Here is a 17,970-nt window from a genome sequence, read left to right as displayed (position 1 = left end):
AATTCAATATATCCGGTACTACTAATTGGATTTTTGTTGTTTATGTGCTGTTTTAGTTATTAAATTAAGCTCTATTTTTCTAACCTGGTGTAGGATACTTTTATGTAGTGTTTTCGCTGTTTTACTGTTTGAAGTGTTGCACAAATACCTTACACATTGCCTCTAAGTTAAGCCTGACTGCTCTGTGCCAAGCTACTAAGGGGTTGAGTACAGGTTAATTTGGGGTTTGCTTGTGCCTTACCCTTACTAGGATTGTGATTGCTGCTTGACCAGGGATCACATACCAGTCAACCAGTAACCCAATTTCTAAGTGGCATTCACAAAGCCTATTATAGCAAAGGCCATTAACTCAATGGACACTGGCACCATACTACTCCACTGTAAGGGTATTCAAAAGGCTAAAACATGGAGGCAGATTCCTGAAAGTACAAGGTGGAGGATGAGGAAACAACCTAGACCCAAACCTGGAACTAAACATTCGTCGTGCAGGAAATCTATGAAAACTGAGCTCTAAAGACTTGCTTTCAGCTGCACTCTGCTCTACCCAGAAGCCAAGACTGGAGAAAGTTGGATATGGTTCCTGCCTGTTCAAACTGGACTCTAACTTCCCCTTACCCTACCTGAAGCTGTCTTTTTGTTAGCACCCTTAAAGTTCTGAAAAGTTATATGCTGTGCTTTATGTAACTTCCAAATACATAAATACATGTGTTTCTAATGTCACCAGTAGGAGACTGTGCACATTTCGGCTTCTGTCTATTATTGCAGACAAGTTTGTTATCTAATTATTTTCCTTTTGTTCTGAAAAACTCTGCTCTGCATAGCGTAACAGATTCTTTCCTCGCTCGCCAACTTCAAGTTAGCTAGTGAGTAAAATTCACCTCCTGGCAAGATTTCTCAAAGCGGGCAGTCTGATTTCTCTAAACGGGCAGTCTGATTTCTCTACACGGGCAGTCGCGGATGGTTGTGACCGCTCAGGTGGAGAATCCTTCTGTTCGTTTTGAAAATCAACGTGAACAGCGTGACCAAATGCAATCTGCCGCTTGCGGAACTCTACAAAGCTCTGCAGAGTTTTTTAGTCACTACTAGGCGGAGTTCCGTGTAGCAGAACTCCACAAATTCTGCCCAGGACTAGTAAAAAGACCTTGAGATTTCCAATACTTCTTTAGTATGACACTTTCAGTGCTGACTAAAAAGCCTGCACATCGTCACTGCAGTATTTTACCAGGACGTCACCAAACAGCAAGTCTCAGGAAAATATTTGATTTACGATTCTCTAATTAGCCATTCAACAGATTTTTTTTGATGCACGGTCAACAAGGGGTTACACACATGTCTGCTAAAACTTTTCTAACCCGCCCAGAAGCATCTAATGTGTGACACAGAGTTGTGCCTACTGCCTAAATGCAGTGGCGGAGCCAGTGTGGCATGGGCCCAAGTGCACGGAAGGAAATTCCCCCTTGCTGTTCATAAAACCACAGCAATAATCAGGATTCAGGGGGCCCCTCAGAGCTATGCTCCAGGTGCCACTGTACCTGCTATACCGATAGAGGCTACGCCGCTGCCTCCAAAATAGAAAGCTTTGATTACTTTAGAAACAGATTTCCTGATCACTCAAGAAAGAATCGTTAAAACCTATTTATAGGTATAAGTGGAAGGGACACACTAGGGAAGGATCCCTTGACTACTGTCTGCACCTACCACGAGCTCCGCCGGCCCTCTCCCTCTCCCCCCCCCCTCCTGCCCTCCCCCCCCATTTCCTCCCCCCCTCCCCCCCATGTCTTTCCCCCACTCCCCGCTCTGCGTGACCCCCCCCTCCCTTTCCCCCCCCCGGTGACCGAGACCGTGTGTGACGGAGACGTCCCCTGCCGCGTTTGCCTCCCTGCCGCTTGTGGCACCCGGCCCCCCCCCCCCTTGCCCTGCAGCTGAGGTGACGCCGCCCCCTCACATGTCCCCGCCCCTGCATGACCCATATTGGATGCACCACACACAGTAAGAATCCTGGGTACATTACCACACACACGAATACTAGTCCAACAGTTTTTTTGGTATGTTTTTCCTTCCCCCCTGTACTAGTCTCCCCAGTTCACTCTTTGGTTGACACGGAGGCCAATCATACAGTACCCCTAATCATGCCCGACTACACTTCCTCGTCTGTATCTCTCATGGACCTGTTTAGAAACGTCTGGGACTAGGAAGCGGGCGCCCAGCAATTCATGAGCCATGGGAAAGTATGTTGTTGCCTATATTCTATGCTGCATTGTACGGGGAACTCAATTTCATGTACCGACTGTTGACTTTTCTTTTTGAACGCTTTGGACCCTCTCTGCAGTGCTGCAAACTGCGGGCACTACATCATGAGTCACTCCCTGGCACAGTCACTTATGTACCAATGCATTTCTACTAGCGACTGTTTAATTTCACCCATGTATAACTGCTGTGTTCACATGTGCACTCTGCTAGGAACTGTTGTGGCGATGATCTGTGGTTATGGCACTGTATGTACACCTACTGGCTTATCTGTGAATTTAAATAAAGTTTGGGACCATTGGTCTTAAAAAAAAAAAAAAAATAATAAGTGTAAGGGACACACATTTAAGGATTTTATATCCTTTACCTTGACTCCCGCCACTTCCAGGTTTTCACAACTAGATACAAGCTGATTATAGGGCTGGTCATAATGCCGATACCAGCGGGTGCAGGATCTCACATCAATCAGTAAAGCAAGATTAAAGGACAGCATAGTTTAAAACTGTTCTCTATGACAAAATATTACATTTACATTCATGTCAGCATTATACTTCAGGAATCTTGAATTTAGTGCTGCTATTGATGAATCCTGTTCTAAAATTAGTATCATATCGAAAATGTTGAACTACTTACAGCACTCAGCTGGCTTCACTTCAAGCAGATATGAAGAAATAACTTCGTAGTGCTTTTCATAAAGTTTGTCAAGTTGCTGAGACCACCCGTTGTTGTCTCCTAAGAAGAAATCATATATTTGTTAGTGATTAAACTTTTTGCCTTCCTCCAATATATTTATTCAGTCAAAATATGGTTAAGTGCTTGGTCAGTACTGTCACAAAGTGATAAAGAGCTGAGACTTATTGGTAAATGGATACATGGTATTTTTGGTGGCTTTTGTGGACTAGGCTGGCAATCTCAGCCAAGTTCATAGTTTAAGAGTAGACCTCACCAAACGCCATCATCTGCATGCAGCAAGCACACCAACAGTCATGTAAGTATTCTCAAAAGAATATTAATGTATTTAAAGGATATGGAACCAAATCCCCCTTTTGTTTCCGCCCGGTGGTTAAAAAGGTGTCAAAGAGTTTCTGATTTGGGCGCTATTTTTTTTGTGTGCTGACAGATCTGTGTGGCATAGTATTGGACAGCTGCAGCTCAAGGAGATCCAGGTGAATTGAGAAATGGAGATTGAGATTCTTTTATTTCAGCCTCTGGAATGAGTAAAATATATACCCAAGCATCCCATATTATGCCCAGTATTAATTGCATTACGCACCAATAAATGATCAAATTAAGCATCAGCGTTGGAAAGTATGTGATATGGTAAAAGCAAACTATGTGGTATATTACATATTTAAATGTATGCGGCGCATTCTTTGCCACTATTCTCAAGCAATTGTGAGATTTTAGAACACTTTGGTACCACACCAGTTAGGAATCCATAGACACATACCAATTTCTTCCAATGACACCCAGCTAGCTGATTGTCAGCCTGTTGTGAGTACTGTTTGAACTCCTCCCCATTGGTCTTCAAGACAATTAGTGCCATCTCATATCCCTACTTTTCTACAAAGCTTTCAGAACAATCCCTTCATACACACTGCACTTAGCTAGCCACATTCTCCTGTCCACACTGACAGTCAAAAAGGGTAATTTCCTGCAAATTACTAAAACCCATCCCTAGAACATTTTCCTCAGCCAAGTGTGAGCTTATCTCTTCTTCTCACACTCACATCTGCACCCACTGCTCAATTCGCCAGGCTTTGTAGGATAATGAATGCAATGTTTTGTGGTTTCCCGGTTTTTACTGACATTTCTGGAATGTTGGGACTATGGGCACTCGGAGGCTGCTCTACAGCTACCAGGGCATGTGCTGTGACCCCCTACACGTGGAAAATAAGTGGCGAGCTATCATTGGCTAACTGAGTTTTAAATAAGGGCACAGTAAAGTGGTGAGAACATGGTTCCATTGGCAAACAAGCATTTACAATGCAACGGTTTCGCCTTTGGAAAAGTTAGAGCTATTGGCATTGTAAATGACAACATTTGTATTTATGTGTTGGTTTTGAAAACAGATAAATAAATGGCATTGTCATTTACATTGCCAATAGTACACTCTGCACCCACACTCTGCACCCACACTCTGCACCCACTACTTCACTATCTGCACTCTGCACACTCACTCTGCACACTCACTCTGCACCCACACTCTGCACCCACACTCTGCACCCACACTCTGCACCCACACTCTGCACCCACACTCACTCTGCACTCACTACTTCACTATCTGCACTCTGCACACTCACTCTGCACACTCACTCTGCACCCACACTCTGCACCCACACTCTGCACCCACACTCTGCACCCACACTTTGCACCCACACTCTGCACCCACACTCACCCTGCACACTCACTCTGCACTCACTACTTCACTATCTGCACTCTGCACACTCTGCACACTCTGCCCTCACACTATAATAATCCTTATGTCCTGCAAAAAATAAGCATGGCAGTGGCATGCATGATGAAAAGCACTGAACTGTGCAATCACTTAGGGGGAGGGACTGGACAGATGTTTCACCTTGAGCCCGCCCGTCAGCCCGCAGGTGCCGTGCCCTTTCCGAAAAGAGGTGTGAAGTGACAGCCCGGCCCTTGGCAGTCAGTGCACAGACAATGGCCAGGAAGGGGTCCAATTAATGTCCCGGGCAGGGGTCCCTCCGTGGCTGGCGCAGAGGATAAAGGTCACGAGCGAAGAAAGGTCACCGCCGGGGTTGGAACGGGCCTTCGCACCTTGAACAATACACGGGCACTCCCGCTTACATTGTGAAACGACGAGTGTAGCCTGCCTGTCCCTGCAAGGGCAGTTCTTTTGCACTAGTGAAATGATGTATTTGTCTCTGGTGGACGCTTGCATTGAACATGTTACGTGCAGTTTCACGATACTTGTGAAAGGAAGCCCAAAACTGAAAAAAGAAATGAGCGCAGCAAGTTTGAAACCTCTGCTACCTATAGTGCTCCGAAGCCACAAAACTGTGCTAAAGAACTCTTACATGAACTACTACTAATTTGAGTTGTGTTCCTATTTCTACCTTCCTATTAATACATCTACGTATTTTAGAAGGATGCGAAGGCCTTTTTAAGAGGCCACCAAATTCCAATATTTCCTAAAAGAGTAAAACCAGACTCGATTTTAGAACTACGTGAATTTTGATTTATTTAGCGTACAGTCCTGGGGTAACATAAAAAAGGATGTTATTCAGCATCCGAAGTGTGGGTTAAAAGCGACAGAAGCGGACGGAGAGACCTTCCATCGATTGTGTGCGCCCCGGAAGCTTTGGCTCTGGGGCAGGTCACCGTGAACCCCTTTCTCGTGAGATACTCTACGCGGTGGGAAGTGCGGCAGCAGCTGTGTCAGATCTCCGAGTCACTGCAGCACGGCAAATACATAATATTACATCATATTTGTATGCCTTTCGCTGGATACTGTGGGGGGTGGGGGTAATCTCTGAGAGGACCCTCAAAGTAAAACAAGGAAAGGCACCGACAGCAGGAGGGGTGGCCGGAAAGGCACGGACAGCGGGAGGGGGGGGGGCAGAAAAGGCACGGACAGCGGGAGGGGGGACGGGAAAGGCACGGACAGCGGGAGGGGGGGGCGGGAAAAGCACGGACAGCGGGAGGGGGGGCGGGAAAGGCACGGACAGCGGGAGGGGGGCGGGAACGGCAAACGGAAAGAAAGGCAAAGCAGAAGGCAAGAAAAAGCACTCACCTGGACTTCTACCTGCGGCGGTCGGCCTGCAATGACCAAAACACACCTTCCCCCCCCAAAAAAATAGGAACCGCCCACCACCGCAATGACGTTGTCAAAGGGGCTGGATGAGAAAAAATCGCCGGGAACGCCCACCAATCGCCTCGCACAATGACGGACGCCTCTCTCTTCCAATGGCGAGCCTCCATTTATGCAAGACAGAGGCGGGACACAAGCCACATATTATTCTCAAAAGTTTTCGCCCTGCGCGAAAGTCTGCTGCGCAGCTTTCGGCGAGGTGAAACCTAAAAAAGTAGAAGTCATATGAGGGCTTGCACCACCGGCATGGGTGACTCTAAAATCGGGGCATCAGGACTGCCCCTGCAACCCTGACTAGGTGCAAACCACGTTGTAGTACATACAAGTTAAAATAAACTTTTTTGACATGCATGAAAGACTAAGTCTAACATTAGTGTGTTACATATACAATGCGCCTTTGTGTCTACATGGCCTCAATGCATAATGTGTAGAGCAGAGACATAGCAAGAAGGAAGCGGGAATGTCTCAGCACTTGGAGGATTCGAGGTGTTAATTACTGCATAGTCTGGAATAGCCTTTCAATTATGTTTTTAATGCCTGCTGTAGGTATAAACACCATAGTTATCTAGCATAGAGAGCAAATAGAAAGTATACCTTTGTGGCATTTTTAATTTATTCAAAAGATAATTAATTGGTGAGTTTAGCTTTAAAGTAGGTGTGCCACCTAAATGACTCTTATAAAACTTCAACATCTTCGCTTGAACCTGGGTGGCCTCCAAACTGGATCTGCAGGAAGGAAGGGGGAGGCTGATTACAGGAACATTCACTTACGCTCCCTCAAGAATATGAGAGGAGGGGAGTGAGCAAATGACATCTAGCCACACAATTACTGGCAGGAATCCTGACGTTAGCATGTTTGTATGGTCACAGGAGGATTGTGTAGGTTTGCCTTTGATACTGGCCATGCTACAAGTTTTAAGTCACATATTTTCTGCCAACCCAAGAGGTTCTCTGGGCACAGTACCCTGTCTGGGTAAATTTTGCACAGTAGTGGAGAGGGGGTTAAACCTTAATTTTGGTATTTCAATTTGTTTACTATTATGTCGAAATCAAACCAAAGGAAGGAATAAGAAACGCAAATGGTGCCTACCTCCATCCACCCTGAACACATCATATCAAACAACAGAATTGGCAGCTGTCTAAAGATGTAATCCAACTACCACAACTAAATATAAATAGTGTCAAGTATAGGAACTCCAATTCTGATCTGCCTCACAACCTGTGATTTGCCATTGTAAAGGGACAACGGGAATTGGGGGGGGGGGGGGGGTGAACTAATGTAACCATATAGATTATTAGAAAATATAGATTTGTGGCACATTATCTTCATATACTCAAAAGAATGATGCAAAAAACATAAACAACAAAGCAAAGACTGTGACTCTAATTAGGTTGGTTGGTTGACCGTTAGACTCTGGTGTATCTTTAATTACCGAGTTTCTTGTTAAGAGCATTGTAGTGCATTTCAGTCCCTGTGGTTGAACAGACAAAATTGTTCATTAGCAAGTACTAAGCAATTTTTCCCCAAGTTTTAGCCAATTGCCTTACCCAGTAATTTCAATAGTAATCCTCTCCTCTTTTGAAGGTGTGATCTTCCATTGCCTTACAAAACATGGTGTTTCACAAAAGGCTGAAAATATCTGGGTTTTAAATATGTCTTCTTACCTTACTATATCCTATTCCCAATTTATCATGATGGCGAAAATTATAGAGAAGTTGCTGTCATCAAATTAGAGTATATTTCAAATTCGAGGCTGTGATCAGAATTTTGGGTGTGACACAGTACTGAGGCTATGTTCATCATATTTTTGTAGCCCTGGTAATTGGCTGCATGTCTGTCCTTAGCATCATCTTGTTACAGCAAACAAATGATGGACGGAATGCTGACAATGCAAACATTGTTCCCCAGTCAAAAGATCTGGGTTAAATCCATCGTTCTTTTGCCCACTATGCCACCCCAGTTTGTACCCAGCTATATGCAAATCAGTCTTGACCCTGTGCCCCATGGGAACAGTCCAGACCAAACTGCCAGGCCAGTTCCTCCCTGGACCGGAAACAAGCATCCTGGGACCGCTTTCAGGGTGTATCACCCTTCTTCAGCCAGGCTAGCTTGAATCATCCAGTGGCACAGTGTGCAAGGGACCCATGTCTGGGCACACCCATCCCACTTAGAGCGAAAAGTGTTACAGAAAACAAATGATGGACGGAATGCTGACAATGCAACCATTCTCCCCCAGTCAAAAGATCTGCGCTAAATCCATTGTTCTTTTGTGCAATACGCCACCCGAGTTTGGACCCAGCCATATGCAAATCAGTTTTGACTCTGTGCCCCATGGGAACAGTCCAGACCGAACTGCCAGGCCAGGTCCTCCCTGGACTGGAAACAAGCACCCTGGGACCGGTTGCAGGGTATGCCACCCTTCTTCAGCCAGGCTAGCTTGAATCCTTTTCTCTGCTGCCATTTACCATGGAGAGCTGGAGACAGCGGTAAAGGCTGTCAAAGTAAAATAAAGAATCACCCCAGTACCCTGGAGAAATGCCCAGTGATATAAAAAGCCACTCTGGCCCTGGTCACAGTGACTCAGCAAAGCTTCCATTTTCAAGTAGCTGATTTGACTGAATCATATTCCAGACAAGCTTGAGCGCATAAATGTTTGATACAAGAATGTCTGGAAAACCATATATGTTTTTTCTCAACATGGAACAATACATACAGAATTCTAATGATAACTTATTGGCTCGGGTGGGCCACAATGCTTTCAAGATTATCTACCCTCCAAACCTATCTAAAAATGCAATAAACAAAGTCAAACACAAATTACTCAGACTGAACTCTGAAACGCTGATCTCTGACTCCTATATCTGTCCCAAAAAAGGCACCCTAGTTAATGATCTCATATTCTTCCAAAAAGAAGAGTACAATGGAGGAGAGCCATTACCTCCTTACTCCGAATTAATTCTTCCAAGAAAACACCCCACAGACTACGCTTTTCCATTGTACCATCACCTATCTTCCAGGCCGAAGCAACCATCTCATTATAAATCAATGGAAACATACTCATACAATCATCCGACTGGAATCTTGAACGATTCAACAATCTTTCTCACGATCTCAAACAATACCACTACTACTCCCAATAGCTCTGCCTACCATCTCCCTACCAAAGCACAGTTGCACCCCCTTCTGCCCCACCTTACCATCTAACTCACCTCGGACAACTCCCCTTCCTACAACAACAGAACCAACTGTATTAAATACAGACCATCTCATCATAACATTGTATCATCCCAGTCTCCTTCCATCTCTGTATCCCACAGGAGGAGCTAAACTAATATACAAGACTGTGAGCCTGTCAGAGACCACAAACTGAATGGTCCCTGGACCTCTATCTGTCCATCCAGGGACAGCTGCTCCCTCCCCTCATGCTTAAAAACTTATTGAATTTCACTCCACCTCTTCCACTAACATGATCACATTCAATGAGCAGCAAAACCCAATTCCTGCAACTGACGAGACGTGGAGACTTCTACCATCTCCCCTACCTACCATCTTTCCCAGCTCCCATAACTCTGGCCCACAGCCCTTCCCTCTTCCCTCACCTCTCCTGCCTCACCTGTGCTTCCCACCACCACTCCCAGCTCCCACAATTCCAGCCACACCCTCCTACCTCTTCCCACAACTCTCCTGCCCCCTACCAGGCCACCCCTGGCTATCCCACCACGCTGGAGAATATGCCCACTACTGCCATACCCAGTCTAAGCCATGCCTGCTCCTATAACATCAGTCACCCTACCCTGATGGACAAACTCAAAGCCATGGAAAGAGACCTCCAGCTTATCAAAGCAGATCTCCAGAAACTTATACTCACCACCTAAAAACAGATGACATATTGGAACCACACTCAGACACCCAAAGGCAACAGAACTACAGACCCCAATCAGCACACCCAAACTACAAATGGATGTTCCAACGTATCCATACATATGACTTCAAACACTGAGAACCCTATTATTACACATTTTAGATCAAGACCCCATCCCAATGCTTCTACAAGACCGCAGAGAATCATTGAACATCCTTCTGACAATTATATTTACTCCCTACTAGGTTCCTACAACCTCATTCTTGTAGACCTGTCCTTTTCTCAGTTCATTATCCAGACCACCCCCTCCAACCCTTTCAGAGAATCTAGTCTTAACCTTAGAACTCTGAACAGGTGTAATCTTCTACAGGTCCCAACTACTCATCATGAGACACTAATGACCAAATCTCATACTAAGTCCATACTTCTCAACTGCAGATCAGCGGTTAGGCATGCTGCAGACATCGCTGATCTCATTTTTGCCCAAGACCTTGACTTCTTATCCTGGCTCAATGATACTTCAGTGCCCATTATGGACATTTCAGTTCCACCTAACTTTGACATCATCAGACTAGATAGACCAAGAAAAACATGAGGTGGCATAGCTTGCATCTTCCACTCCTCACTCACCATGAAACAAGCTATTACTGCTCCAATAGCCCGTGTAAATATCTAGGTATTGATATATGGAACAACAACAAGATAGTATGTACTCTACACACTCTATACCACCCCCCTGGCAACAATCTTCCTTTCATTGAACAGCTAATGGAGACCATTGTATCTAAATCAGACGATAACACCAATCAAATCTTCCTTGGAGACTTCAAAATTCACAGGAATTACACTAATGACCATCTATTGAACAATTTGAAAGCCTTCTTCTTGGACCTCAATCTCACGTAATGGCCCTACACATAATAGAGGTGCAGGCCTCAACCTTATCATCTCCAAAACCAATGTCATACAAATGGAATCCATATCCCCTTGTGACTGTTGATAACTAGCTAGTTTTCTTCCTTATCTTCGAAAACGCGCAAGTGTGACAGGCCCAACCACGTAAAACCAAACAATGAACCAGAGGCCTGAGAAATATTACCCTTACTGACATATCTTCTAGAAGCTACCAAATCTTACAACCTCCTACTAACATGGTGAATGTTAACAATCTCACAGATTACTATTTCCAATCAGTGTCAGATATTCTTGACACAGTTGCTCCGAAACAGCTAAAAAGACTCCCCTGCTTACAGTCCAAAGCCTGGTTCAACCTCAACCTTAATGAAGAAAGAAGCAAGTTAAGACTTGCTGAGAGAACTTGGAGAATCTCTCCCCCCCTCTCTCAGCTCAAGCATCGGAGGTTGGCGAGCAGTGCCTATAACAAACACATTCAAAGATCCAAAGTAGAATACTTCAAGACACAACTAGATGAAAATAGACCCAAAAACGATTTGAACTAATCAAGCAACAAGCAACCCACAACCCTAGCTCCCACTTGAATGATAAAGTATCAACATTGTGTTGAAATGACTTCTCCACTCATTTCAGAGATAATCGAAGAAAATCAAATCAGAACTACTTCTCGCCTCCCAACATCCTCCAGACATTCACTCCCCAATCACCGTCCCATCCAACAACCGGGGAATACCGCCCAAAGAAGCTCCCCCTCAAAAAACAATTTTAGATGGAATGCTTTCAAAATTCCAGTCAAAGTTGACATACTCAACATTATAACATCAATAAAACCCTCCACCCATTTCTCTGACCCTGCGACGCTAAGTTTACTAAAGAACTACAATCCTCCATTCTACTGCTCTGGACCAGGATTCTCAATGCATCCCTATCTCAGGGCCTGATGCCGGATTGTCCAAAAGTAGGACAGGTCACTCGTATACTCAGAAAGCCTAATGCAGATCAGTCTGACCTCAACAACATCCATCCCATTACCAATCTCCCTACACTAGCAAATGTCCTAGAAAAAATGTTTGCACTTACAACTCTGTGGCCATATCGATAAGTTCCATCTTCTGGACAATTGCCAATCTGGCTTCGGAAAGGGTCATAGCACTGAAACAGTGCTAACACATATTGTTGATGATGCCCTGAGACTTCTTTATCAAAATGAATCATTCCTCCTTATACTGCTGGATCTATTCTCTGCATTCAGCATGGCCAAACTTGATATCATGATCAACCTTCTGGAGACAAGGATGGGGCTATCCGAACCCATTGCAAGCTGGTTTGCATCGTTCCTACATAACTGATCTAAAAGAATAAAATTCAAGCATAACCACACCTACTCCACACCCGTCTATATCAAAGTACATCAAGGATCTACGCTATCCAATCTGTTTATGGAACCCCGCGCAGAAATTCTAAAGCACTCTAATATTCTTTATCATATGCATGCTGACAACACTCAATTATGCTTCAAAACCACAAACCCCGAAGACGTCAAGACTCTCAAACACACCCTGCTGCAAACCCAGCATTGGCTAACCCACAACCACCTTATGCTCAACGCCCTCAAAGCAGAATTCCTCCTGATCACCCCCCACAACTGCTATAAACCAATACAGGTATGGCTCAAACTACTTACAGCTCTCAACTGTGTCCCCATCATCATCGACTCCACAAGATTGCTTAGTATAACTCTGGACAAACATTTGAATATGCAAGATCGTATCTGCTTTGCCATTGAGACTATCTCATATGGGGATGATATGCAGCTAATTCTGGTCTTGGACAACAACACCACCCAGGCGGAAGAAAATCTCTGCCTGTGTCTTACCTCAACCTTTGATTGGAAAAACCATCTGAAGTGTAATTCTGAAAATAACGGAAATTCTAACTTTGGGCAAAGACATTTTTTTTCTCCCAAACTATGGTGGACAGTAAACACCAACCCTCCTCCTAACACAGTAAGCGTGGTTAGGAATTTGGGAATAAAATTCGACACCAACCTTTCTTTTTAACATTAATAGCTTATATGCAGGCACCAACAGGTCAGTCCTGCACATGCTGCATATGGTTCAGCATGCTGCAGCATGATTAGTGCTGAGGTGGCCAAGGAGGTCAACCTCATCAGCAGCGCTACAAAAACTTCACCGGCTGCCAATTCATAAATAGGTCTTCTTAAAGGTCCTTATTATCACTTTTAGAGCCTTCCACTCCATGGGCCCTCAATATTTTCAAACCATATATAAACGATACCCTCCCTCTTGTAGTTTAAGATCATCAAACACCAATCTGTTGAAAATATCAGCTTTTAGGTTGGATCTGAAGGGAGGAAAATCACTTATAGTGATAGGCTCAAAGGCCTGGAATAAACTTCCTGTTCATCTTTGTCAGATTACATCTGAATACCATTTTAGGAAGGCCTTAAAAACATGGATTTTTACTGCCTCTGACACCCTGTGCAAGTCTCTGATCTGATTCCCTGTCTGCCTCTATCGTTTGCAGTTAATTGGTTAGTTTACCTTTACGGGTTCTGCACATCGCGAAGATGCTCCCTGGAGTGAAAGTTGCACTATATAAATGTCGCATTACATTACATCACAAAGGGAGCCAACGAACAGCTAAGCATCCTAAAGAAAATGAAACCTTTCTTGCTCACTGAGGACCTTAGCATGGGAGTACAATCCCTTGTAATTTCCAGATTAGACTACGGGATTGCTACTCTCGCAGGCCTGCCCAAAACCAGGCTTGCACAATTGAGAGCTGGACTGAACTCAGCAGCTGGACTAGTCTTGGAATCCAGGAAGTTTGATTCCATCAGTCCAGACCTAAAAATGTTAAACTGGCTCCCACTTGAAGCAAGGATCCAGCTGAAAATAGCCTGCATGACTCATAAGGCTATGCACTCCAACACTCCCATTTACCTGACCAATAAACTGGAGCGGTCAGGGGGCATTTGCTCTTTGAGAAATGCCAATTCCCTATTGCTGAAACCGCAGAAGCTCAACATGAAGACAACATACAACAGCTCATTCTCTGGCCTATCACCCAGAATTTGGAATTCACTGCCACCCACTATCAGAACCAATCCCTCGATTGCTAAAATTCAAAATAGAAATGAAAAGATTTCTGATGAACAAATATCCCTATTAACAACTTTAGGGAACACAGGATGAATCTTTTGTTGACTTTATTTGATCATGCTTCAAAGTACTAAATGTATATTCTGCAATTCTTGCTGCTTTCACCCATACCTATCTTTGCCATTCACTCTGTATGTATAACCTGTCTACCATCTGTTCAATGCTCTGATACCCTGATGGGTCACGTCCGCCTTTATAAAACTATTTAAATAAATCAATAAACTCTAACAGATTCTTTCATTAATGGCTTTTGAGTCTGTGTAAAAAGTGGGAAATTGGCCACTACAATCTGAACATGCTGTACTTTCTTTGGGAGCCTTGAGAATTGGGACACCTGTCATCCTCCTCAGAGGAGGAATCTACTTATTTGTCAATTTTCTCTGATTATGGCAACAATCTCCACAAGATGTTTATGCTGCACTTGTTGACAAACAACTAAAGGGTAAAAAAAGCAGTTGTTTGAAACCTAAAATATATTAGAAACTTGAAGTACATTCTCCTGTGTTTTGACACCAGCGACAATTTTGAAAACAAATAATGTTCTCTTTATGCAAGTTAAATCAATGCATGGCTTGGAGCCAATCTACTGAATGATTCCGCTGCATTCAATGGTTATAGACTAAACTTTCAAACTGAGGAGCAGTACATTCTGGGGTTCTCCGCGGCAGCTTGATGCACAAAGGTGGAGCAGCATAATTTAGTCTCCACCCTTTTGACATCATATCTATGCATCTATAGATTCATTGATGACATTTACATTCAACATGAGTCTTCATTTCATTACCATGTTTTTTATTTATTTTTATTTTGATAGTTTTTTATAGCGCAAACTTGAACTTTGTGGGTTTCAGAGCACTTTACAAAATTTGCAGAGAGCAGCACCATGATGACAAAAATGTCATATATAACGAAAAGAAAAATACAGGGTATAGTTAAAACACAGAGGGAGGGTACAATTTACAATGTACAAGCGCATGAATATAACTCAATAAAAAATAAAGAATCATAGACAATAAATCTATAGAGGCAGGCAGTGTCAAGAAATGGGTGGTGGAGTCAGGACTGTGAAGTTTAAAACTCTGAGAGTAGTGATGGATGTGATTGATGGAAGCAAGGTATATGAGAGTCTAAATAAGAAATGTGTTCATAATGAGTGCTTCGACGTCTTTCTTGAAGGAAATAGTTGATGGATTAATTCTGACTTCAGGGGGCAAGGTGTTCCAGATTATTGGCGCCATCCCAGAGAAAGATCGGTTGTACGTCTTTTTCTTGCAGAATCTTTGTGGTTTCTGAAGAAAGGTATTGGAGCTTCTTGAAGATCTGGAACCGCCCAAAAGTTCAAGCTTTTGAGCAACATACCTGGGGGTTTTGAAGTGGAGGGCTTTATGTGTCATGCAGGCAATTGTTTGCTGGATTTTAGCATCCAATTGGAGCCAGTTGAGGGATTTCAGATCAACAGTGATGTGGTTGTTTCCAGTAATACTACTACAAAGAACGGATGGTTGGGTGACAGTTGCGCAAAGTTGTGAAGCAGTTAAGACTCAAAATGTAAATAGCTCAAAGGATAAGGTGACGGCCATCCACCATCAACCAGAAAGTACAGAAAAATCTATACTATACAGAACAAAACACGGATATATCCTGAGCTTGGGTCAACAGTAAATAGAGTCCTTAGTAAATCAAGTTTGAAACGGTCTTCTTATCTTCGTTTATTACACAGCACTTCTTCATAAACAATCCTAGCCGCCAGCACGTGTTCGTCTTTAGTGGTATAAGCCACAGACTTCCTCAGGGCTAATGATAAAGGTTGGTTCTTTAAGATCAATGAAAATAAGTGAAAAGCAGTATCGCAGTAATCCAATTGGAAAATCTTGGTTAACTGAGAAGCTACTAGGTCAGCCTCAAGCTGAACAATCTTGGAGGGACATGGGGGCGAGTGGGAGCCTGACCTAGTGGTAAGAATGGCTTGTTTAACTTGCTCCGCAGAAAGATACTTAAAGTTCATAAAAATAATCTTATGTTTATCCCTACAGCAGATATCCTTACTGATCAGATTTGTAACTGTGTTAGAGGAAAATATGTTAAAGATGATCTCAACTTTGTACTGAAAGAACAGTGCATTTAAGTCACAGAAATCCTGATTATAACGAGTTGAATTTTTGATGGCAGGAGAGGAAAGTTTGGTGACTACTTGAAACAAGGCTGTGTTAGAGCAACACGCCGATTCAATAGTGTTAGACCTGGCATCCTTGGCGTGGTTTTCCCTTGACTTTTTTGCCTCTGCCTCCTGTATTTTTGCTTTGTGCTGGATTTATTTTGTGCTGGTCCAGATGCTTTGGGAACTTTGCCATTGCTGAGCAAGTGTTTCCTAAGTATATTGTGCATATGGATTGGTGTTTCCATAATTGGCTTGTTTGACTTACTACTAAGTTCCTAGCACAGTGCACTGTGTGTGCCCAGGGCCTATAACTGAAATGCTGCTAGTGGGCCTGCAGCACTGATTGTGCCACCCATACAAGCAGCCTTTCAAAGGGGTCTCAGATCTGCCACTGCAGTATCTGCGCTCAGTCTCTACTGCCATGTTGATCTGGCAAGTGAACCCACTTGCCAGGCCCTAACCTTCCCTTTTATTACATGGAAATCACTCCTAAGGTAGGCCCAAGGTACCCCTCTGGGCAGGGTGCAGTGTATGTGAAAGGTAGGACATGTAGTGGTGTGTGTGGCATGTCCTTATGGTGAGATGCAGTGTATTTCGTTTTTCACTATTGAAAGGCTATCTGTCCCATAGGATAGAATGGAAAATACTTAGTAACATCTTACAAGTATACCTTCCCATTGAGACAAGATGGAGAAATGGAGTTTAGTATGCCTCAACTCAGAATGTAAAAATGCATATTTTAGCAAAGATGATTTTTATGTTGTGTGTTTGAAAATACCGCTTTTTGAAAGTGGGTATTTTCTTGCTTAGCCATCCTGTGTTCCTCTGCTGGTTTGTGGATTGACTGTCTGGCTTTGGAGTGACAGGGGCTGGGGATGTGATGTGCATTCGCTGTAGACAGCCACGTGGGGGAGGGGGGGTTGAGGTGTGTCCTGCCTTTCCTTGATCAGCTAGGGCTGGGGCAGAATAGACCTGGGCTGCATTTAGAGTAGTGGGAGGAGATTTCTTTGCACCTGAATATGCCTCGTCTGCCTTACACAATGCTGTCTCCACCTCCTGCCAGGAAGCTGGGCCAGAGAGGACAGAACTGGTTTGAACTGAGCACAGACACTCTCTGCCACAAGAGAATAAATGGAAATGTGGTATGAATATTGGGGCCCAGACCCTAGGATTTTAGAACTCGCTTGGACCAAGGAACCTGCTGAGAAGAACAGCTGGGGAAGCTGTGAGGAAAGGCTACCACTTTGCTGTGTGCTGTGCTGTGCTGCTCCTGTCTTGGGCAGAATAATGACTGGACTGAACTTTCTGTAACTTCTTTGTTTGAGCTTCTCCAATGGCTTGAGGTAGAGCTTGCCCACTGTTCAACAAATCTCATGAACAACAACGAGTTCACCTTCCTCTGGGTAACGCCTACGAGACCGCATGTCTCAATTGCCATAGAGGGAAACCACAACCGGACGCCACAGCGGGGTCCGGCTCGTAAGCTACACAAAGCACTGCCCCATCCCACACCACAGCTGCGGCCTACCGACGTCAGCTCCCATCGACTGGCCCCGCCACCTGCACCATTACCTGTAGGCACTGCTGCGAGCACCATCCCACTTTGTACCGCCTCCCTGGTCTCACCGATGCGGCTGGACAACTGTTACCAAGCTGCTGCCTGCACCGTGACCTGAGGGCACCGCACGCTGCACCGCTCCACTTCACACGGCAATCGTGACTATTGCCGCGACCGGCCAACACTGACTCGGTCGGCCGGAA

At 44.3% G+C, this 17,970-nt stretch overlaps 1 protein-coding gene across 1 annotated transcript in view; it reads right to left on the bottom strand.

The window, feature by feature from the left end:
- RXFP1 (relaxin family peptide receptor 1) overlaps window positions 1-17,970 on the bottom strand; it is a 1,193,379-nt gene that overhangs the window by 430,200 nt on the left and 745,209 nt on the right. Inside the window, exon 3 of the mRNA XM_078677666.1 lies at window positions 2,881-2,979. Within this exon, the coding sequence (XP_078533792.1) occupies window positions 2,881-2,979 (99 nt within the window). The remainder of the gene's footprint in view (window positions 1-2,880; window positions 2,980-17,970) is intronic.

The sequence above is a fragment of the Lissotriton helveticus genome, chromosome 2_1 (assembly GCF_964261635.1).
Source record: "Lissotriton helveticus chromosome 2_1, aLisHel1.1, whole genome shotgun sequence".
Taxonomy (NCBI): Eukaryota; Metazoa; Chordata; class Amphibia; order Caudata; family Salamandridae; genus Lissotriton; species Lissotriton helveticus.
The sequence above is the reverse complement of the archived record's forward strand: the minus strand, read 5'-3'. Positions and strand labels throughout refer to the sequence as shown.